Source organism: Sinocyclocheilus grahami, unplaced genomic scaffold, assembly GCF_001515645.1.
Source record: "Sinocyclocheilus grahami isolate Dianchi unplaced genomic scaffold, SAMN03320097.WGS_v1.1 scaffold445.1, whole genome shotgun sequence".
Lineage (NCBI taxonomy): Eukaryota > Metazoa > Chordata > Actinopteri > Cypriniformes > Cyprinidae > Sinocyclocheilus > Sinocyclocheilus grahami.
Window position 1 is genome coordinate 478,697 of NW_015505624.1, and position 25,412 is coordinate 504,108.

The 25,412-nt window shown below is 36.0% G+C and overlaps 1 protein-coding gene across 1 annotated transcript in view; it reads right to left on the minus strand.

The window, feature by feature from the left end:
- The window catches only part of tbc1d22a (TBC1 domain family, member 22a), a 149,313-nt gene that overhangs the window by 17,332 nt on the left and 106,569 nt on the right, over positions 1–25,412 (minus strand). Inside the window, exon 11 of the mRNA XM_016234144.1 lies at positions 13,797–13,924. Coding sequence (XP_016089630.1) covers positions 13,797–13,924 — 128 coding nt within the window. The remainder of the gene's footprint in view (positions 1–13,796; positions 13,925–25,412) is intronic.

The following is a 25,412-nucleotide window of genomic DNA, read 5'->3' on the forward strand; positions in this document are numbered from 1 at the left end:
CAAAAAAAGGAAAATTAGAATAAATGACTCCCTTACTAAAATGATGATCGATGCCTATAATCGTACACTACCCAGAATAATTTCTTCCTTATATGAGGTGTTGATGTGTTGCAGTCCTTCCTCCACATTATATATAAAATCGAAATGGGATAAAGAATTAAAGACTGAAATACCAGAAACAGATTGGTATGATATGTGCATAATCCACCAAACTGCTACAAGTTCACAAATATGGAGGAAATTTTCATGGAAGTGCCTTATTCGCTTCTTCATAACACCTAAGATCAAAAGCAAACAAGTGTCCAGGCAGCAGGCTTGCTGGAGACTGTGTGGACAGTTAGAAGCGGATTACACGCATATCTTTTGGAGTTGTGAGAAAATCCAATCCTTTTGGGATGATGTGCAGGTAGTCATATCTGAAGTGTTTAGGTACAAAATACCTAGAACCTCTTGGTTTTTATTTATGGGAAATATTAAAGGCATAGTACCTAAAAGTGACCAATATTTATGTAAGATTCTTCTTGTGGCTTGTAAAAAGACTATAACTAGGAATTGGCTTAAAAATATTACTTTGAATTGTAAACAATGGTTTGGGATAATTGAGGAAATCCTGTTAATGGAAGAACTTGCATATATTTTAAAGATGAAAAAAAATGCTTTTACAATGGGCTGGGAAAAGTGGTTGATATATAGAGAACAAAACATCCTAAGCCAAGTAAACCGTAATATAACAGACAAAAAAGCTATAGCAATAGTTAGCCTCACCTAACTGGCCTTGTTGTTCTTGTTTTTTCTCTTCTCTTTAACTGGGGGGATGGTACATATGTATGTGGATGTATGTACAAATATATGTGTGTATATATGCATATGTATATACAAGTGTATTTATTTATATTTGTGTATATGTGTTAATATGTATGTGTAAGTATACAACTGTACACGCTGTAGCATATGTTTGATATGTATATGTTAAATGTATGATTTCTTTTATCCTTTTCTGTTAAAATTGTTCTATATTTATCGTGAATCTTGTAAATTAAACTAAAGTTTATGTTGCTATTAATGGATAATCTTCCATTATCTTCAGTAAGCTGAATTCATTTGGAACTGGATCAACCGATCTGACTCGAAAAAATTATTAGATTGAGAATCTTTACATTCAGTTAGCAATAAGCATCACCTCTAAATACTATTATATTATATTATATTATATATTCAACAATGACATTTCCTTTAGGTACTGTCTGCCATCTTGGATGAACAATTTTCTGAACTTGTAACAACGCATTCTGGGAGCAGCACAACCTATAAAAGGTTGTATGCAATGTTGCCAAGAATTTGACAGAATGCATGCAATTCCCAAAACTGCTGTCTAATGAGGCTGCTCACTAGGTTTTGAGGTACAGCCAGGGAATCTCATAAAATGTGAAGTCTGCCAAGAAACCAGAAGCCTCCCCTGAACTTTATACAAAGATAAGCGTTCTAAATGAGTTAAATTAAAGATGCTGTCAGCAGTTTTGGAATAGCATGCATACATTGTTCCTACAACCTGACAGATATCACTAAAATAGGTGTCCTGAGAAATCACATCTGTCTCTGTGACAGCCCTAGGCTCTGTAAACAGCAGGAAGAGTCAGGAGAGTGCCCCGCACATTTATATTTTTTTAGTCAATCAGAAACGTTCTCTGCCTATGAATCCTGTTGTGTATTCAGAACAAGCTTACTGTGCACCTTTAAGTTGTTCATTACATACCCAGACAGAGGAAATGTCTGCGAAATGTACCATAAAATTAATTGGGAAACCTCACTTGTGGAGATTTTAGATGCACAATGTGGCTTACACTGTAAAAAATATTTTTTTCACAGTTGTAACTACAACAAAGATAATTGGAGCATGTTTTACTATTTCAGTTTTTTTAGAGTTTCATTTGTAATTCAATGTGTTACTTGCTGTTTCTTTGTAATTACTTGTGAAGTTTCAGTGTAATTTAAAAGCAATTTGTGAAATTATTTCCTAGCTTTTATCAAGCAATCCAAAGTTGTAAATTAAACAAAAATTACTGAAGTATGTTTTACTATTTTAGTCTTTCTACTTCAGTTTCATTTGTAATTCAATGTGTTACTTGCCATTTCATTATAATTATTTGCAAAATTTCAGTGTAATTCAAAAGCAATATGAAAATTTTCCACTTTTTTTAAAAAAGCAAATCGTACACCATTTTTTTGTGTAGTCTAATTTTATTGTAGCCAATAGGCATTCAAATATATATATATATATATAATTACTGAAAAATTTCCTAACCAAATTAGATAACGTACACACAAAAACAACAACAAAAAGTTTATAATGTACCATGAAGAATGAATTAAGTTTTATCCATACATACAGGTGCATCTTAAAAAAACTAGAATATCGTGAAAAAGTTCATTTTTGTAACTTATTTCAAAAAGTGAAACTTTCATGAATTCTAGATTCATTACATGTAAAGTAAAACATTTCAAAAGTTTGTTTTGTTTTAATTTTGATGATTAGAGCTTACAGGTCATGAAAGTCAAAAATCCAGTATCTCAAAATATTAGAAAATTTACATTTGAGTGTCATTAAATTACCATCCCTACAGTATAAATTCTGGGTATCTCTTGTTCTTTGAAACCAAAATAATGGGGAAGATTGCTGACTTGGCAATGGTCCAAAAGATGATCATTGACATCCTCCACAAAGAGGGTAAGTCACAGAAGATCATTACTGAAAGGGGTGGCTGTTCACAGAGTGCTGTATCAAAGCATATTAAAATGCAAAGTTGATTAAGGAAGAAAATGGGTAGGAAAAGGTGCACAAACAACAGGGATGACCGCAAGCTTGAGAATACTGTCAAGCAAAGCCGATTCAAACACTTGGGAGAGCTTCACAAGGAGTGGACTGAAGCTGGAGTCAGTGCATCAAGAGTCACCACGCTCAGACGTCTTCAGGAAAAGGGCTACCAAGCCACTTATGAAACAGAAACAATGTCATAAGCATCTTACCTGGGCTAAGGAGAAAAAAGAACTGGACTGTTGCTCAGTGGTCCAAAGTCCTCTTTTCAGATAAAAGTAAATTTTGCATTTCATTTGGAAATCAAGGTCTGGAGTCTGGAGAAAGACTGGAGAGGCACAGAATCCAAGCTGCTTGAAGTCCAGTGTGAAGTTTCCGAAGTCAGTGATGATTTGGGTGCCGTGACGTCTGCTGGTGTTGGCCCATTGTGTTTTATCAAGTCCAAAGTCAATGCAGCCATCTACCAGGAGGTTTTGGAGCACTTTTTGTATTGAGTGCATAAATTAACATACTTTAAAGAACTTGTGCTTTTCTGTTTTGCAAATCCTTTTTTTGATTGATCTTAGGAAATATTGTAATACTTTGGAATACTGGATTTTTGACTTTCATGAGCTGTAGGCTCTAATCATCAAAATTAAAAAAAAATTAACTTTTGAAATGCTTTAATTTACATGTAATGAATCTAGGAAATATGAAAGTTTCACTTTTTTAAGCAAGTTACAAATTTTTTTTTAAAAAGTGCTTTTTCACGATATTCTAATTTTTTTTAAATGCACCTGCATGCAGTTAGGGGCCATTGAAACTCCTTTTATTAGAACAGACTTATTAATGGAATGAAAATTCACACTGAAGCCGGGCAGTTCCAGAGACCTCAAGCTTTGATGTACTGCTCACTGCAGTACAGAGGATTTTTGTTTACTGTGTAGAGGTTTTCGTGAGGAGCGATGGAGCGTAAAAAAAAAAAAAGTACTCTGAAGAACATGAGTCAGCGTGTAAAGCAAAAGTCTGACAACAACAAGCAGCACAGATCAAGAAAAACTCACAATGCACTGTGAATGGCACAGAAACTATCTCCCTGAGAGATACAAGGGAAGCTACTCTTTCTGTTTTCAAAAGCCCATGAAATATTCATCATTCAGACTTGGCTAATTTGGGCCATCAAGATCTTTAAGGTGAGTTAGTATGACACAGATTGTCAGAGTCGGCGAGGGAGGGAGAGAGTGCGAGCAGTCATTTTCAGACTATTTGGTTATGCATTAAAAATGCATGGGATGAATTACATTCTATTCCTGGCCTCTGTTGAGGAATTAAAAAAATAATTTTTTTGAAATGCTTTAATTTACATGTAATGAATCTAGGAAATATCAAAGTTTCACTTTTTTAAGCAAGTTACAAAATTTTTTTTAAAAAGTGCTTTTTCACGATATTCTAATTTTTTTTAAATGCACCTGCATGCAGTTAGGGGCCATTGAAACTCCTTTTATTAGAACAGACTTATTAATGGAATGAAAATTCACACTGAAGCTGGGCAGTTCCAGAGACCTCAAGCTTTGATGTACTGCTCACTGCAGTACAGAGGATTTTTGTTTACTGTGTAGAGGTTTTCGTGAGGAGCGATGGAGCGTAAAAAAATAAAAAGTACTCTGAAGAACATGAGTCAGCGTGTAAAGCAAAAGTCTGACAACAACAAGCAGCACAGATCAAGAAAAACTCACAATGCACTGTGAATGGCACAGAAACTATCTCCCTGAGAGATACAAGGGAAGCTACTCTTTCTGTTTTCAAAAGCCCATGAAATATTCATCATTCAGACTTGGCTAATTTGGGCCATCAAGATCTTTAAGGTGAGTTAGTATGACACAGATTGTCAGAGTCGGCGAGCTCTAAGACTCTCTCTCTCTCTCTCTCTCTCTCACACACACACACGCGCGCACACACACACGATGCGCAAAACTCCGCATTTGAACAGTCAATAGCAAATACTTAAACTAATAACAAAACAGTAGCTGATTCAGAAGCGCCAGATTGTCATAGCAAAGTCAGAATTACCTCGTCTCCTAGGTTCACGAAACGGTCGTCCATAAAATGCATTGCTGTTCTGTTGTAAGTAATCTTAAAGATTCCTAAATGCATCTACTTTCGGAAGGCCAAATAAAGTGTTTTTGCTTTCGCCTAGAAACACACAGCGTCTCCCTGACTTGGCTGCTTCAACACTAACTGCGGTTACTGAAACTACGCCTTCTTTCTTTGCGTGCACATTTGGGTGGCATTATGCAAATATTTCCACATAGTGAGGTAGATATGTGGGGCCGTGTTAGAACGAGCCGTTTTAGGGGGGCGTGGCAGAGTCTTAACTTTGATAAAGAATATCTCTTTGGTTTTGAGACTTTAGTCTTTGCAACTTCAGGGATCTTATCTATGCACAATCAGCTTGTAACACTCCAAAGAGAAAGGAAAACTTGAAATCGCATCATATGACCCCTTTAATACAGAAAATCTGCTGATTGGTCAGTTTGAATGTCTCAGATTTGATTTTTAAAAGTGGTCAAGAAAAGGATAAAAGAAGACTATCGCTTTGGCACAATTTTCTTTGGTGCTTTTTCTTGGGGTTCTGCTCTTCCTTTCTAAATTATTAATAATGTTTCTTATTATTACCAGTGTTAAAAACAGTTTACTGTCACTTTTGATAAATTTAATATGGCCTTGAATAATAAAAGCATTACGTTTCTCTTAAATCTTTCTTTCACCAAACTATCGAATGGTAGTGTATCCACAGAAATATTGAGCAGCAAAAACTGGCTTATATAATTATAATTCTTGATTTTTTCTTTTAACAATTGTTTCAAAATGATTAAGATGTGCACATGTATTCAAGGTGTAAAGAACATTTTTATACATTTTTACTCGATGTTTACAGCACAACAAAAATTACACTTTTCTTAAAAAAAAAAAAACTTTTCTAAAATTATATGAAACATACAATGTGGCTTATTTCTTTTTTTTTGTTTTAAACTTTGAATGATGAATTATATCCTTAAAATGTGAAGTAATAGTGGTAAAACTTTAGAATAGGGAACACTTATTCACTATTAACTATGACTTTTCCCTCAATAAATTCCTAATTTGCTGCTTATTAATAGTTAGTAAGGTAGTTGTTAAGTTTAGGTATTGGGTACAGGGCTGTACAGTGCGACATATATGTCTGGTCTGTGTGATGAATAAATTTATCACTGTAGCACGCGTGCAATACAGTTTTGCATGTTCATAACACAGCCGCTTAATAGTGTGCTTAATAGTGATTTCGTTGTGCTTGTTTGTGTGTGTGAGATTGATTATACTTGGTAGTTAAGGGTGTGCGATATGACTATTTTTGATCATGGACGATTAAAATGTCTCCACGATCTGCTTTTGAAGAAATATCGTTGTTTCCTGCTGCAGCGCACATTCTATCAGCTGCAGTTCTGGCGCCTCCCTCCATCTCTATATAATGTACAACGCCACATGCATTCACATCAGTGTTAGCTCAGCGGTAGTTACTCTCACGGGACACTGCACTTATGCGCAATCACAAAACTACATTATTTCATCAGCTTTAAAGCAATACCGGTTAAACATTTAATTCACGTGCTGTTCTGCATGCGCTTTTTCTGAGCACGTACTCATGAAGTACCAATGAGAGCCTGTCAAAAAGCGCCTGATTTTTGGACTAAGTTGTCTTTCGCTTCTGATTGATTTCGCGTCTAATACGGTCAAAAACACACACGGTTTACATATAAACACAGTTGGTTATGTCTAAAAGGAAAGTAAAGAGTTAAGAGAGAAGCATGTGAGGCTCTTAAAGGGACAGTAGCTACTAAACATGCTGCCGACTGTCATTAAAGGGACAGCTCACCCAAAAAATTTAATTTCTGTCATTATTTGCTCACTCACATTTTGTCCCAAACCTGTATTAATTTCTTTCTTGTGCTGAACACAAAAGAAGATATTTTGAAGAATGTGAGTAACCAAAGAGTAGCTGGTCCACACTGACTTTTACAGTAGGAATAATAATTACAAATTACAAAGATTTTTTATCTTTGCTCACTTTGGCCTAAATGTCTGCCATTCTTTTTTATTTTATATTTTGTTAAGGTGTAAGAGGTGTTATGTTTCTGCACTCTTCCATTTTTAGCAAATTAAGAAAACTTTGTCTAAAAACAATTTTTGTGATGGTTTGTATTTTTTGTGCTCTGTATGGAACATCAGTGACTGTTTAAGTGATGAACTCCATTACTTGTGTTTGTTTTCAGACATGATAACAGACATTTTATACTTGTGCTACAACTTTTTGGCCTGTGCTACAAAACTTTCAACCTCTGTAGCGCCAGTGCTATGTGAAAAAAAAGTTAACGTACAGCCCTGGGGTAGGATTAGGGATGTAGACTAAGGCATTAATATGTGCTTAATTACTACTAATAAATGGCTAATATTCTGGTAATATGCATGCTAATAAGCAACTAGTTAAGAGACCCTAAAATAAAGTGTTACCGTAATAGTCATAAAAAAACAGAGTTGTTCATTTGTAGGCAGGTTATGTAGAAACTCAGTTACATCACTGTTCGGCTCAAGTCAGTGGAAACCCGGTCGAAAAAAAAAACAAGTAAAAGTGACCTCAAGCATCAATAAAGCACTAAAATAATCATGGGTTGCTGCTGCAAATCCTGCCACAGTTATCTCCTCTTGCCCTTGCTTTCACTATTTGCTCAGCTGGCAAAATCAATATCTGAAAGCAACTCAGGGTGCCTCCAATCATAACCTGACTAAAACTGAGACCTTCACCAATGAAAATAAGCCATCAAAAGTAGTTGAACTTCAAAAAAACAACAACATTTTAATGTACCATATTTGCTCTGCACCCTACCAGCATCTCTTTAATGGAAGAAACAATCAATAGTGCATGTTAAGCAATATCCTAGTCTTACTGACTTGTGACTGGCCTAACAAGTGAGTGTTTTTGTGGTGCCCTCCGAGCTAACATACACATCAACACGCATCAATAACGAGGCTGGTGTTGTCAGAAAGTATCCAATGACACATCCCCAGTGAGTAACAAATGGCAAACAAAGCATGCAAACTGTCTATCGGCAATGGTTACAATCTGTGTAAAATCCTAATCAGTCAAGTAGAACAAATGGGCAGTCAGCTGTTGAAAGCATTTCCGCTATTTCCTCTTCCTGTAGAGATGAAAGGAAACTGACATTTAATACAGTAAGTGTCTGCTGTTGACAGGAAGCATGTAATGGCTTATCACAATTACCTTGACAGAAATTCAAAATTCCTTCAAAGTAAGAATTAAGCATAATTTTCACACTATTTTGAGCTGAGTGCACAGAAATGTCAGACTCATTGCATTCACTCAGAAATGGCAGCCCGTTGGACCGAACACCATCAAGAACAGTCTGGAAGTCTTCCATAAGCGTTGGGTTAGATGTCAGTAACACCTCTGAGGTCACATTTTGTCCCAAACCTGTATTAATTTCTTTCTTGTGCTGAACACAAAAGAAGATATTTTGAAGAATGTGAGTAACCAAAGAGTAGCTGGTCCACACTGACTTTTACAGTAGGAATAATAATTACAAATTACAAAGATTTTTTATCTTTGCTCACTTTGGCCTAAATGTCTGCCATTCTTTTTTATTTTATATTTTGTTAAGGTGTAAGAGGTGTTATGTTTCTGCACTCTTCCATTTTTAGCAAATTAAGAAAACTTTGTCTAAAAACAATTTTTGTGATGGTTTGTATTTTTTGTGCTCTGTATGGAACATCAGTGAGTGTTTAAGTGATGAACTCCATTACTTGTGTTTGTTTTCAGACATGATAACAGACATTTTATACTTGTGCTACAACTTTTTGGCCTGTGCTACAAAACTTTCAACCTCTGTAGCGCCAGTGCTATGTGAAAAAAAAGTTAACGTACAGCCCTGGGGTAGGATTAGGGATGTAGACTAAGGCATTAATATGTGCTTAATTACTACTAATAAATGGCTAATATTCTGGTAATATGCATGCTAATAAGCAACTAGTTAAGAGACCCTAAAATAAAGTGTTACCGTAATAGTCATAAAAAAACAGAGTTGTTCATTTGTAGGCAGGTTATGTAGAAACTCAGTTACATCACTGTTCGGCTCAAGTCAGTGGAAACCCGGTCGAAAAAAAAAACAAGTAAAAGTGACCTCAAGCATCAATAAAGCACTAAAATAATCATGGGTTGCTGCTGCAAATCCTGCCACAGTTATCTCCTCTTGCCCTTGCTTTCACTATTTGCTCAGCTGGCAAAATCAATATCTGAAAGCAACTCAGGGTGCCTCCAATCATAACCTGACTAAAACTGAGACCTTCACCAATGAAAATAAGCCATCAAAAGTAGTTGAACTTCAAAAAAACAACAACATTTTAATGTACCATATTTGCTCTGCACCCTACCAGCATCTCTTTAATGGAAGAAACAATCAATAGTGCATGTTAAGCAATATCCTAGTCTTACTGACTTGTGACTGGCCTAACAAGTGAGTGTTTTTGTGGTGCCCTCCGAGCTAACATACACATCAACACGCATCAATAACGAGGCTGGTGTTGTCAGAAAGTATCCAATGACACATCCCCAGTGAGTAACAAATGGCAAACAAAGCATGCAAACTGTCTATCGGCAATGGTTACAATCTGTGTAAAATCCTAATCAGTCAAGTAGAACAAATGGGCAGTCAGCTGTTGAAAGCATTTCCGCCATTTCCTCTTCCTGTAGAGATGAAAGGAAACTGACATTTAATACAGTAAGTGTCTGCTGTTGACAGGAAGCATGTAATGGCTTATCACAATTACCTTGACAGAAATTCAAAATTCCTTCAAAGTAAGAATTAAGCATAATTTTCACACTATTTTGAGCTGAGTGCACAGAAATGTCAGACTCATTGCATTCACTCAGAAATGGCAGCCCGTTGGACCGAACACCATCAAGAACAGTCTGGAAGTCTTCCATAAGCGTTGGGTTAGATGTCAGTAACACCTCTGAGGCTCCTGGCTGTGCTTCATCCTCTTAAGATTCCGTGTTAAAAACGAGTCGCCTAAACCTAGAAAAACCTAAATGTGAAGCAACTGCATTCAGAAATGCTTGCATATATAAGCTGATAGTATATGCTATGGTAGATGCATTGAAATCTTTCTACCTTTAAAGGGGTCATATGATGCGATTTCATTTTTTCCTTTCTCTTTGGAGTGTTACAAGCTCTTGGCACATAAAGAAGATCTGTAAATTTGCAAAGACTAAAGTCTCAAATCCAAAGAGATATTCTTTATAAAAGTTAAGAATCACACCTACCTAAAACGGCTCGTTCGAACACGCCCCCACATACAGTGGGGAAAAAAGTATTTAGTCAGCCACCAATTGTGCAAGTTCTCCCACTTAAAAAGATGAGAGAGGCCTGTAATTTTCATCATAGGTATACCTCAACTATGAGAGACAAAATGAGAAAAAAAAATCCAGAAAATCACATTGTAGGATTTTTAAAGAATTTATTTGCAAATTATGGTGGAAAATAAGTATTTGGTCAATAACAAAATTTCATCTCAATACTTTGTTATATACACTTTGTTGGCAATGACAGAGGTCAAACATTTTCTGTAAGTCTTCACAAGGTTTTCACACACAGTTGCTGGTATTTTGGCCCATTCCTCAAGAGCAGTAATGTTTTGGGGCTGTCACTGGGCAACACGGATTTTCAACTCCCGCCAAAGATTTTCTATGGGGTTGAGATCTGGAGACTGGCTAGGCCACTCCAGGACCTTGAAATGCTTCTTACGAAGCCACTCCTTCGTTGCCCGGGCGGTGTGTTTGGGATCATTGTCATGCTGAAAGACCCAGCCACATTTCATCTTCAATGCCCCTGCTGATGGAAGGAGGTTTTCACTCAAAATCTCACGATACATGGCCCCATTCATTCTTTCGTTTACACGGATCAGTCGTCCTGGTCCCTTTGCAGAAAAACAGCCCCAAAGCATGATGTTTCCACCCCCATGCTTCACAGTAGGTATGGTGTTCTTTGGATGCAACTCAGCATTCTTTCTCCTCCAAACACGACAAGTTGAGTTTTTACCAAAAAGTTATATTTTGGTTTCATCTGACCATATGACATTCTCCCAATCCTCTTCTGGATCATCCAAATGCTCTCTAGCAAACTTCAGACAGGCCTGGACATGTACTGGCTTAAGCAGGGGGACACATCTGGCACTGCAGGATTTGAGTCCCTGGCAGCGCAGTGTGTTACTGATGGTAGCCTTTGTTACTTTGGTCCCAGCTCTCTGCAGGTCATTCACTAGGTCCCCCCGTGTGGTTCTGGGATTTTTGCTCACAGTTCTTGTGATAATTTTGACCCCACGGGGTGAGATCTTGCATGGAGCCCCAGATCGAGGGAGATTATCAGTGATCTTGTATGTCTTCCATTTTCTAATAATTGCTCCCACAGTTGATTTCTTCACACCAAGCTGCTAACCTATTGCAGATTCAGTCTTCCCAGCCTGGTGCAGGTCTACAATTTTGTTTCTGGTGTCCTTTGACAGCTCTTTGGTCTTGGCCATGGTGGAGTTTGGAGTGTGACTGTTTGAGGTTGTGGACAGATGTCTTTTATACTGATAACGAGTTCAAACAGATGCCATTAATACAGGTAACCAGTGGAGGACAGAGGAGCCTCTTAAAGAAGAAGTTACAGGTCTGTGAGAGCCAGAAATCTTGCTTGTTTGTAGGTGACCAAATACTTATTTTACAGAGGAATTTACCAATTAATTCTTTAAAAATCCTACAATGTGATTTTCTAGACTTTTTTTCTCATTTTGTCTCTCATAGCTGAGGTATACCTATGATGAAAATTACAGGCCTCTCTCATCCTTTTAAGTGGGAGAACTTGCACAATTGGTGACTGACTAAATACTTTTTTGCCCCACTGTATAAAATAACATTTGCATATTCTTCGCTCTGTGTTGCACCTTGATTTTTCATAGCCATTTGAAATTAGAGGCAACCACTGCATTTTAATCATGTATTTTGTTTGTTTTATATTAGACCATATAATTTCAAAATCTGAAGCAAAAACAAAATAACCTGACTTTTGTTTTGCTTCATAAAACATCTGTATGACCAGGGGCGGACTTACCCATTAGGCAAAGGTAGGCGACAGCCTTGGGCCCCCAAAAGCCAAGGGCCCCCTAAAATGCTTTTCATATAGGATATGCGCATTAAGTGCTGACACGCGAACGGTTGCTGTTTACGGTGTTTGTTAAGACAGTATAAGTCATTATAATCAGTAATTATGTCCCCACTGGATGCAACAAATGCCTCGTTTGTAATGGGTTTTAATGTTTTTGTGTCGTCGCTCCGGCCGGGACACGGCATCACAGTATGGTGAGGGGCGTAACATTTCCGTCTCACGCTTGAGGTATTCGGCCAATCACAACACACTGGATAGCTGGCCAATCACAGCACACCTCACTTTTTCAGACCGATGAGCTTTGTAAAAATCGATGCGTTTCAGAAAGGAGAAACAATAATGTACAGTATGTGGAAAATAATGTGGGTTTTGTTACCTTAAACGGCATAAACGGGTTTTTTTTACTTTAAACCGCGTAAACACATTTCATTACACCAAATACACAAAATAATGTTATTTTTAGCAGCATCATATGACCCCTTTAATTCTGTCATTGTAATAGTGATATATCATTATAAGATTTTTTTTTGTCTTATATAAGACCAGGTACATAGTTCTGGTGTCATTTATTGTGCAATTATTAACTCAAGCCCATATTTGTCCAGCCTTATGATTTTCTTTCCTCAGTGGAACACAAATCCTGGCTCCTCTTTTCAATATAATTGAAGTAAATGAGGATTTAACGTTCAAGTTCCAAAATGCAAAAAAAAAGCCACATAAAAGTATCATAAAAGTGATCTACAACAATGATTCTCAACTTTGCCCTCTGTTGTCCAACACAATATTCAAAGATATTCAAAGACTTTATGAACAGAAAATGTTAGTACTAATATATAACATTAACTAACCACACTTCATTTTGTGATTATAAAGGTTCCAAGAACGTTTTTTCAATTAGAACAATAGTTATTGAGAAGAAAAAAGAAACATGATTTCAGTTAACATGTTTTTGCATTTAGATTTGATTTACATAAGAGTTCGATTATTTTAATGAGTAAAGGCCAGTTCACACCAAGGACAGTAACAAAAAAGATAAAGATATAGATCTAAAAAAACATTCCCAATATTAAAGAATAGCATAGTCCACACCACAGCTAGAATAATAAAGGCACAGAGAAACGATATCGTTGGAATCAGTTTCAGAAAGTTTTTTTTTTCCAGCTGATGAACGATAAAAACATTGACAGCCAATCAGAATCCATCCTGCTATAACGAGCTCAAGAATTTAAAGCAGCAGACGAGCATGCACTGAGAATAAACAGACGATATCGTCCGCTGGAGTGGATGCAGATACCTTTATCTTTATGGTTATCTTTATAGTTATCATTATTGGTGTGAACGGGGCTTTATTCATTTAAATACTCCATTCATTAAAGTATTTCAGTGGATCACTAGCCTACAACTAGTTCGGGAAATCTTCAGATTACGATAAATGACAGGATTTTGACAAACGTCTATGGAATTCTGTTTCCGTCTAATAGTACAAAAATACAAACTGTGATAAAGTTTAAAATGAGAAATAAAGACAAACTGTGAAAAATAAAGCATTGCTCTAAATGGGTAAACAATGCCACAGTTAAAGAAATAAAGTTGTGAGAGATAATATATCAATTACTATTTTATTTTATTTCTAAAGGTGCACAGTGGCTAAGGATGAGTAAATGACAACAATTTCCATTTTTGAAAAACAGCTGCACATTCTATTTATGTAACTGACCACATCAGAGACTGTTGAGAGTCTCTTTTACCTGACAAGTGTCCCACAGTCGAATGGTGCAGCGCAGAGGAAGTTCTCTCATAAGCAGGTTGTTCATCCAGCGGAAGGCAAACTGCAAATACTCCACCTCATACTGCTGCATGTGGCGATGTACCGTCTCTGTTAAAAACCAAAACAGTACAATAAATCACCACCCTGACGTCAATCACCCCATTCATCTATCACAAACAATTAAAGCATCATTATATTCTCTTCAGTAAAATTGCGACCAAACAATAAATGACAGCCACTCGACGGACACAGCACAACAATAACACTTATTCTCCTCACAGCTTTCTCGCACACAGACAGCAGACATGGTTCACAGATGACAGCCTGCCGGGCATAAGACATAACACCCTAATAAAGCCATAAATAATTTCTCTGTCCATGCCATCATGTGCTCGACGCTGTCATGTAAGCATGAGGTAATTACTCAGCTGTCATCCCAATGTCTGAGCGTGTTATGTTTGAGAGGAAACAGCAGCTTTATTTATGGATGTCTCTTTAATCAACACAGACACGCTACTGATGGGTAGAGTGTGTAACATGCATGACCACGTGTCCCTGCAGAAACATAGGCATCTTCATTCACCTCCTGACAAAGATGGCGTTCTTTGACCATCACACGCATGACAGGTTTTGGTTGGGAGCTGTGGGTGATATATTGAATATTCCCAATAGCCTATATAATATAATTACATATAATAATTAAAAGGATAGTTCACCCAAAAATGAAAATTCTGTCATAAATTACTGCAAAAATGTTGTTCCAAACCCGTAACACCTTAGTTCATCTTCGGAATACAAATTAAGATATTTTTTATTAAATCCGAGGTGATTTTAGTTTCTTATTTAGAGAATTTATACTAAATATAAAATAATAATAACAAAAAAAAAATTAAGGGGATAGTTAAATTAACATTCTGTCATCATTTATTTACCCTCATGTCGTTTCAAACCTGAATGACTTCAACATGCATTTTAAAGACTGTTGGTAGCAATGCTGTTTTGGTTACCAATGACTTTCATTGCATTAACAAAAAATACTGAGATATTTCTCAAAATATCTTCTTTTGTGCTCTATAGTTCAAGTTAGACTGTTGTAGCCTAAACGTTTCTGTGTAAAAAGTTTTACGTTGAATCATTATGTTAATACTTTCTCATTTAAAACAATAATAGCTTTAAATTATATTTGTGGATATTTTCACAACCAAATTTTGTTTGCAATGAATTAGATTAATTAATTGCCACATCATGTAATTAGATAATAAAATGTAATTGACTGACAGCCTATCTATATATATATATACACACACACACACACACACACAGTTGTGCTCATACATTTACATATCCCTTGCAGAATATGGAAAATGCTAATTTTAACAAAATAAGAGGGATCATGAAAATTGAATGTTATTTTTTATTTAGTAGTGTCCCGAATAAGCTATTTCACATAACAGATGTTTATATATACTCCACAAGACAAAATAATAACTGAATTTATGAAAATGACCCCGTTCAAAAGATTACGTACCCTTGAGTCTTAATACTGTTTGTAGTTTCCTGGATGATCCACAACAATTTTTTATGTTTTATGATAGTTGTTCATGAGTCCCTTGTTGGTCCTGAGCAGTGCAACTGCCTGCTGTTCTTCAGAAAACTTTCTGGTTTTCTAGCATCTTCTGCATATTTGAACCCTTTCCAAAAGTGACTATGATTTTGAAATCCATCTTTTAACACCGAATACAATTGAGGGACTCATACATACAACGGGTAAAATAAGTATTGAACACATCACCATTTTTCTCAGTAAATATATTTCTAAAGGTGCTGTTGACATTACATTTTCACCAGATGTCGGTAACAATCCAGGTAATTCATACATACAAAGAAAGCAAAACAAATAAGTTCAGAAATTAAGTTCTGTGTATTAAAGTTGAATGACACAGGGAAAAGTATTGAACACATGAAGAAAGGGAGGTGCAAAAAGGCATGGAAAGCCAAGACTGAAATCTATCAGTAATTAGAAAGCAATCTTGCCCCTTGTCAGTGGAAATTAATATTAGTTGGTTCAGTCCCAACTGATGGCCTATAAAAAGGTGTCTCATGACCAATGTGCCACACAAGAAACATTTCATGATGGGTAAAAGCAAAGAGCTTTCTCAAGACCTTCGCAACCTTATTGTTGCAACATATACTGATGGCATTGATTACAGAAGGATTTCTATACTTCTGAATGCTCCAGTGAGCACTGTTGCCCCCATAACCCGGACGTGGAAACATCATAATTTCACCATAAACCGGCCACGACCAGGTGCTCCTCGCAAGATTTCTGACAGAGGAGTGAAAATAATTATCAGAAGAGTTGTCCAAGAGCCAAGGATCACTTGTGGAGAGCGTCAGAAAGACCTGGAATTAGCATGTACAATTGTTTCAAAGAAAATAATAAGTACAATAAGTAGTGCACTCAACCGCCGTGGCCTGTATGCACGCTCACCATGCAAGGCTCTATTGCTGAAGAAAAAGCATGTTGAAGCTCGTTTAAAGTTTGCTGCACAACATTTAGACAAGCCTCTGAAATACTGGGAGAATATAGTCTGGTCAGATGAGACAAAACTTGTACTCTTTGGATGCCATAATAAACACCATGTTTGGAGGTCAAATGGCACTGCACATCACGGTGTAGCACTGGCAAAATTCATAGAATTGAAGGAAGGATGGATGGAAAAATGTATCGAGACATTCTTGATAAAAATCTGCCAATCTGACAGTGCCGTGAGCTCGTCTAGCACTGTTTGAATGCAATCCGTGCATGTATTAGAAAACATAACGTTCTGCAGTTTATTTACTAATCGTTTGAGGCCATTTCGGTACAATTTATTCGGTCTATTCACTTATTATAGAGCATTTTTTTTCCTATTTTCGGCCAAACAATTTCGGTTGCCGAACATTCGGTGCATCCCTATTTTATCTTAATTGCCTATAATGCCAATTGCAAACATTGCGATTGTGTTTTAAAATACAACAACGAGCACCATTAAACCATTTAAAGAGGTGCATTCAGCGGTCTCCATGATGGGATATGAAACAGCCAAAAAAGTTAAATGATACCACTATGATACGATGATTAATGAAAATGATAAATGATACGCTAACGCGCTCTCTTCATTTTATCAAATGATCATAATCACATCTATTAATTTTACAATCCTGCTACTAGCCTTTATTTAGACTAAAACCCCCTTTAATTTGGGTGAGGAAGCAGGCGTTTTGAGTGGCATTTGCACATCCTGTCATGTTGGTGAATATATGCCACTGCAATAGACGCATTTTGCAGTATCAAGCTTAAAGATTAATTGATTGTTAATTTAAACGACGATCGATCCCTAGTATGTATGTATTTATTTATTTCAAAGTCTTGAAACCTTCTTCGAAAAAAAATATTAATTTATTTCTGTAAAAATGAACAACAAAAAAATCTTAAAGTTAAGTCATTACAGAGGAAATACATAAATAGAGATGTATAAAAAATTTCATAATTAAATTGAAAAATAAAGAAAAATATCAAGCTCTGCACACACACATCCACATCGAAGATCATCTCCTGTCAAACCTCACGACTGCCTTGACAGTGTCATTCTCACATCCAGCTCTCCTGAATAAACAACTTATCCTCATTAACGCTGAATACATCTCACTGCCAAGAAACAGAGCCGACAGACTGACGAAACAAACACACCAATTTTGCTTATTAGCGCTGCAAATATAAACCACCCTCATTTTAACCTAATTAAGGGGTCGGTGGCAGATAAGGATGGCCATGATGATGAAATCAAAATGAAACAAAACTTCTAGTTTTACATCATGTTCCAAGTTCGAATCACAGCCATGCTGACATAGAACAATATCGAATGACTATGAATGTGATATTGCTCTTATACCTTTTATTGTTTTCATTATAATTTCATTATAATGGAAGACACACATGCACGCACGCACAAACGCACACGCACACACATGCACACACACACACATGCACACGCACACACACACACACACACACACACACACACACACACACACACACACACACACACACACACCCCAACCCCCTGAAAAACTTGCAGGTATAACTTTGGTAGAAAATATAATTTCAGGTAGCCTAAATCCTACAATAAAAATGTAAAGTATGTTAGAATAAGCCTTGCAGATTTATTAGCAGAATTTGGATTGTCAGCAAAGAGCAAAGCAAAACACATTTGCTTGCATACTTTTTCCACCTTCAATGCAGCAAAACACATGCAGGTTTTGAGGGGGATGGGGAACAGGAAGAGGTCAGAGTTCACAGAAAGACAAGTGAGCTGTTTGCCACGATTCTGCTGAGCAATGGACTTCTGCTCGACTTCTGCCCCCACCCATCCATCCCATAATTACATCTGCACTGACCCTCTGTCTCGCCCTCGCTGCATTTCCAGCCAAAACCTGCTCAGACACCTAGAGAGAGAGGGGGGTCTACAACACCCACCTTCTGTGAGATCACAACAGCCGTATCTGTATATGACTTATACAGGCAGAACTAGGGTTATTATCATTAACTCATAATAAAATTAAAACTACAGTCATTACATTTTTTTTACTTGAAATAAAATAAAGTACTAAATTAAAATTAAGACTGAAATTAAGGGGGGGGGGGATAAGAACTATGAAGACATTTTAAAATAACAACAACACTTACAAAACCAGGGGAAATTTATTAAAAGTTTGACTTAAAAAAAGTTATAATAATCTAAAATTAAATATTTTATGGAAAATATGCAATCTAGGACACTGATACTGAAGTTCAGGGTGAATAAATAACAAAACTTGAATATTTTTAGCCAACTATACCTTTCAATTTAGACCAGGCCACTTTTTACATTTTATCGGTAACGTTCTCTGAATATGTGTGTGTGTGGATTATTTATTCACTGTCTCACTTCGAATGCACAATGAATTTAAGAATAGATCTGGATGTGTGACAGTTGACAGCGACCATTGTCAATGCGCTGTCACTCTCCCAAGATTGTAGAGATGACATTTATCATCACGGCAGAAAGCTACTTCCTGTGCTTGTTCATAAGCTATAAGTCAAATGCCTCGAGTCCAATAGGATCAATGTTTAGAGTTTCAAGTGCACTGCTTTTAATCTGACATTATTTCACATCTACATCTTCAGTCAAGGGGTTGACTCATGCTAAGCAAATGGAAAACAGGCAATACTGCAAACATTTATAAGAGACCTTGGCAGCACAAAACAGCAACTAAAATGCTATATTTGTCTATTTAAAATGTTATTTTTGTCCTTTCCCCCCCCCCTGTGGTACAAACGAATGCTCCTCCCTTATATGACAGGTTTTCGGATTATAATGTGTTCAGCAGAATTCAGGACGTATCTGACATTTTAAATTCTGTTCTGGGCACCCCAAAAAAAATGTGTTCAACGTGACTTAAATGTTAACAGTGCTGTTGGAATTCATGCAATTTAATCTTACTCAATATTTGCCTTAACTGTGCTTCTGACTTGCCATGAAGAGGGCAATAAAAATGGTGTTTGACCTCAATAATACATGGATCACCTTGTATAAATATTTAATTTATTAAGTATAAATGCTATAATTGAATCATGTAGTAATTTATAATAATATAAATCCAATATTTGCATTTAATATTAATATAATCTTTTACAGTATTTATTAAAATAATAAATTGAATTGCTATTTGAAAAAATAAATAGATTTTCATCTCTTTTTCAACAAATAATTTACATGAAATTTGACACTGACCTTCCACGGCTTTATTAATCTTTATTTATGTATGCATGTATGTATGTATGTATGTATGTATGTATTTATAATAATAATAATAAAAAAATATATATATTATTTTTAAAGGGGTCATATGATGCTTTTTTAAAGATCATTATTTTGTGTATTTGGAATATGTTGATATGCTTTAATGTTCAAAGAACACATTATTTTTCAAATACTGTACATTATTGTAGGTCCTCTATGCCCCGCCTCTCTCAAACGCTTCATTTTCTACAAAGTCCCTCCTTCCGACAAGCGCAGTCTGCTCTGATTGGCCAGCTGACCCAGTGCATTGTGATTGGCCGAACACCGCAAGCACTTGTCGGAAATGTAACGCCCTTTACCATAATCGCGAGCTTCATCTTTCAAAATAAATGTAAAGACAGAGCCTGAAAGGAGAACAGAGTCACGTGACAGACACAGTGATGTATATGTGTTTGCAGTACACAAGTCACGGTTAAGACAGTTGACTCCACTGTGATGTATGTGTGTGTGTCTCTCTCTCTCTCTCTCTCGCACACACACACACACACACACACACACACACACATAATGCGCAAAACTCCGCATTTGAACAGTCAATAGCAAATACTTAAACTAATAACAAAACAGTAGCTGATTCAGAAGCGCCAGATAGTCATAGCAAAGTCAGAATTACCTCCTCTCCTAGGTTCACGAAACGGTCGTCCATAAAATGCATTGCTGTTCTGTTGTAAGTAATCTTAAAGATTCCTAAATGCATCTACTTTCGGAAGGCCAAATAAAGTGCTGTTGCTTTCTCCTAGAAACACACAGCGTCTCCCTGACATCAGCACTAACTGCGGTTACTGAAACCACACCGCCTTTCTTTGTGTGAACATTTGGGCGCGTTATGCTAATATTTCCACATAGTGAGGTAGATACGTATGTGGGGGCGTGTTAGAACGAGCCGTTTTAGGGGGGTGTGGCAGAGTCTTAACTTTGATAAAGAATATCTCTTTGGTTTTGAGACTTTAGTCTTTGCAACTTCAGGGATCTTATCTATGCACAATCAGCTTGTAACACTCCAAAGAGAAAGGAAAACTTGAAATCGCATCATATGACCCCTTTAATATTATTTGCTTATTTAAAATGAACATTCCAGATCAACTCAATTCAGAAATGCTGCCTATTCACTCCAGTATCTCATACGGACAATGTTTGAAGCTCATGTGAGGAAGAGAAATAATCTATTTAAGAAAAAAATCAGAATTGGACAATTTGATTTACAGTCCAGCCCAAGATACTTTCATGTTCAGCAGTGGAGAAAAAAAAAAAGACTGTGCACAAAAAAGCTGCCAAAAGAAATCAAAGGCATTAAAGGGAAAGTTCAACCCTAATGAAAAATATGTCATTATTTTTGCACCCTCATGCCTTTCCAAACCTGTACAACTTGCTTTCTTCTGTGGAACATGAAAGAAGATATTTTGAGAAGTTACTCTTTGAAGGCAATGATCGCCAAAACGGTTTCATTCTTCAAAATATGTACTTTTGTGTTTCAAAGGAGAAAGAAAGTCGCATTGTTTTCAACAATATGAGGATGAACTATCATTTTAAGGTGTCCAAAAGAAGAAATGACAACAAAAAAGGAATCAACTAGCTTTGTTTTATACAAGTTGAGGTTTTTCTGTTGGGATCAGAAGAGCAAATTTGATTTCAAAGCAGCGTTAGTAAAGAAATCCCCCAAAAGAAAAGCGACATCAGGCGTCATTTAGGTTATCAGCATTTTTTTTCACATTTTCTAAGGAGCCTCTGTACTGCCTCACCTGAAATGTTAATGTGTTCTTTCTAACCTTATATGATTTGTGTGAAAAAAAGCCCACATTGTGTCCTCATTTACATAAATAAATTCACCTTGAGCAATTTGCATGCTGATGAACCTCAATGTATTCATACAAAACAGACGAGATAAGAGGAAACAGTGTTCACGTTCTGGGGCGCTTCTGACGAACAGAATTGTTTTAGCGTTAAACAACTCTTATGGGCTATCGTCTAATACGACTGCTAATTACTACAAGCCCTCGAACGAACTGAAAGCTTACTGTGACAATAGTGTGCTTGGTTTCCTAATGAAAGTGGAGTGTGAGCGTTAAAGAGACATGAAGCGAGAGAGAGAGAGAGGAAGAGAGAGTCCTCAATATTGAACAGTCAAAGGAGACACAAAGTCATCTCCACTCAAAATGACCATCTACTTTACATATGTCAATTATGCATAATATTAACCTGGCCAAACATGATGCATTTTATACTACACCCTGAGAGAGCAATTTGATGACAGAAGTCTAAAAATTTGGAATAATTAGCAGTCAAAATGTTGATTGATTGATTGACTGATTGAAAGAAGTCTCTTATGCTCACTAAGTCTGCATTTATATGAAGAATGAAGGATCATTTATGGATATGCTGATTTGGTGCTCGATTCTTAATATTTCAGTCAATGTTGAAAAAGTGTTTTGGCTGCTTAATCTTTTTTTTTTTTTTTTTTTTTTGGAAGTTTTTTTTTTTTTTTTTTGTGGAAGCCGTGATACAGTTTTAGAATTCATTTGAAATAGAAACCTTTTGTAACATTATAAATCTTTAATGTCACTTTTGATCTTGCTAAGTATTAATTTCCTTTTCCACTTTTTTTTCACCATTGATAATTATAAGTAATGGCTCTTGAGCAGCAAGGTGAGTCCTTTTTTTGTTCCTTCAAAAACAGAATCCTTTATTCCAGACTTTTCATGTGGTGTATAATTAAACTGTGCATAACATATTATTTTTTTCTCCCCAGCATGTTTTGCTGAAGTGATCTGCCCATAACATGGGAAAGACACTCAAAGAATAATAGATTCACAGATATCTTTGCCCTTCTCTTTCCATACACTCAATTTCTCTTCTTCATATAAGGTAACTTCCTGCCTATATTCTCTGTTATCTTTTATCTAGCGGTGATCGTGTATTAATTTCAATTGTGAGCATACTCATATTCCCAAGCCAGTTTAAAGACACTGAAAAATGAAGGTGCAGTTTGAGAACAATGAAACTTCAGCAGATCGGGATGTCGGGGATGGTCATTGATCACAGAACTCATGCATGGGTAACATCAGCGTTCTTGCGCATCGGAATCAAGTACACAATGAAATGTATTCTGGCAAGATACCACCTGGCTGTCCTGTAAAGTGCAATTTATGTAGTGTTTAGGGAAGTGTAAATCTGAAAAAAAAAAGAAGTAAAACAATTGGTAGCTTGTTCAAATTACTGTGGGGTTATCATCACAAGAAATTTATAAATAAATGCATACATAAAAAATTAAGTAAAATAAAATAAAACATTTTTTGGTAGATGTTACACAGTTGGTTGCCAGTAGGTAGTTATTTGTCCTATATAATAAAAATAAATTATATTATATGCAAATTATATTTATATAAATTAAATCAAAATCAAATAAATACTAAATAAATACATTTACTTCAATTTGAAAGTTAATTAATCTTTAACAATTCATAATATAATTTTTTGACATTTCTTGGGAATCACTATGGTAAGAGCTGTGGCTAAAAGTTTTTAAAAAAGAGGCTGATGTGTGGCTGATGTGTTTTACCACAGCATGTAATTATGAGAACAGGAAGTGGAAATGGCCATATCTTGAATGTGGTTATGGTGTGAAAATCCTATAAAAAAGCGCTTGCGTCTCTTTTGAAAAGCAGGCAGATAATTAAAGCCTAGGATCAACTCTGTGGTGAGGAAATTGGCAGGCCGCTTAGGGCCTGGTGGTGACGGAAATGTAAAAGAAATCAATGTAGCTGTTTGAAAGCTTGATGTGTCACAATGACTTCACAGAACCAGAGATTTTATTTTTTGACTGAGTGCAAGAGACAGCGAACCAACTGTGAAATACATGAAGAGGTCTTCATTGTAAAATTCAACATTGCACTACAGGCAAAGGCTTGACAAAAATGAACCATGACAAAATGCATGGGGTTACGCATGAAAGTACATCTACATACGCGTCATGCAGCCAAAGGACATAAAAAGACCTCACAGACTCACGTCAGGCATACTGGTGTTATAATGTCAGGTTTTCAGTCTGCAGAGTTGTTCTCAGTGGAAAGAAATGGCTTCTTTGCTCTTTAGATTGCATGACAGCAACGCCCAGTGCAAAGTCCACGAGTGAAGTTTCCATGACAATAAAACCAAAGGTCCATCTATAGCACTGACATTTAAAATTATATATGTGCAAATACCAGTATCATTAGCCATTATGTATAATTTCAGTCAAACTCTACAGCACTTTCAGAGAAAGTCATTTTCACAGTCTGTAAGCAAAGCAACTTTCTCAAGCTTTACACCATATATAATGTTGATTCATAAACATGGTTGAACCCATACAGGATCCAGATCCATATAAAGAATATCTTAGACATAGGCACTTTTGGGTCCACTTTTTGGGACCATGGGTCAGCAAGTAACAACCTAAAAATGACCTGGCAACTACCCACAGCAAGCTGGCATTGTGGCTTTGGGTTTGGCATGAACAATCACCACTTAGCCTATAGAAACTTATTTCTGGCCCTAACTTTATTCATAGAGGGGGGAAAAACTGCTAAAAAAAATAGCTGAAATAGCAATTTGCTTTTATTTTACAGCCCAGTTTTGCAGTCTTTTTTTCTTTCCAAACCCATACTTCAAATATACAAAGGCAGAAATATATTATGTTCTTTTTTTAAATAAAATTATAAAACATTTTCGTGAGCTAATTTGTTTTTAAGGCTTTAGTCTTCTGATTCAAATTGATTACGTCAGAATAAGTGCTAATTTACCAAAAGTAATTAGTTTAGGTCCTAATTAGCAAAGCACATATCACCAAACAGAATGTACAAACAAGATGAACTAATTTAAAGCAAGCTGTGTGTGTGTGTGTGTGTGCGTGTGCGTGTTGCAGCAAATGCAATTTACCTGAAAAATACATTAAATTGCAAACAAAATCTGAACATTGTAATTTTCCAGAAAAGATTGGACTATCTGAAAAAAAAAGGCACAGATCTGTTACTGGGGTACCTCATTTATGCCTAAATATTTCTATCGTAAAGGCACATATTAATACTTTAAAAGAAAGGACGCTACCAAAACAACAACAAAAAACATGCCTTTGCAATTGCTTGCTCAATTAAGGTAAAACTAAATATGGGTCTTCTCTGGCAAAAATGAGTGGCAAAGTGAATATCGCAAACAAAACTTACAAATAAAGCAACTCTTTCAAGAGAATTTAAATAGTCACTTTCATAGTAGTGTTAATTTAGTTTAGTCTTAAAGTCCTTGCTGATTTGAATTTTCAAATGCATTTTTTTGTATTGGTCATTCTAAACATTCGTCACGCACAAACACCTCTAAAAAAGCTTGCTACAGATGTGAAAAATGCAGAAAATTTAACCCGATACAAATGTTTTATGATGGACGAAAGTTTAAGAGGCAGCGTAAACATAACTGACACAATTTGTATTTATTTTTTTAACGTTCAACAATTTTGGACGAGAATTTCAGACTTTAGTCTTTTAAATTAGTCTTAGTCCTGTCTCAAATGTACTTTTTAGTTATTATCATATTTAGTCAACCATGTCCTGCTTTTGTTTAGTCAAGTTATAGTTGACTAAATGCCTGCCTTTTAGTCAATGAAAACTTAAGTCACATTTTTCATCATGCTGTATAATGATTAAACTGATAAAAATGATTTTTACTCAAAAATTACAATTGTAATG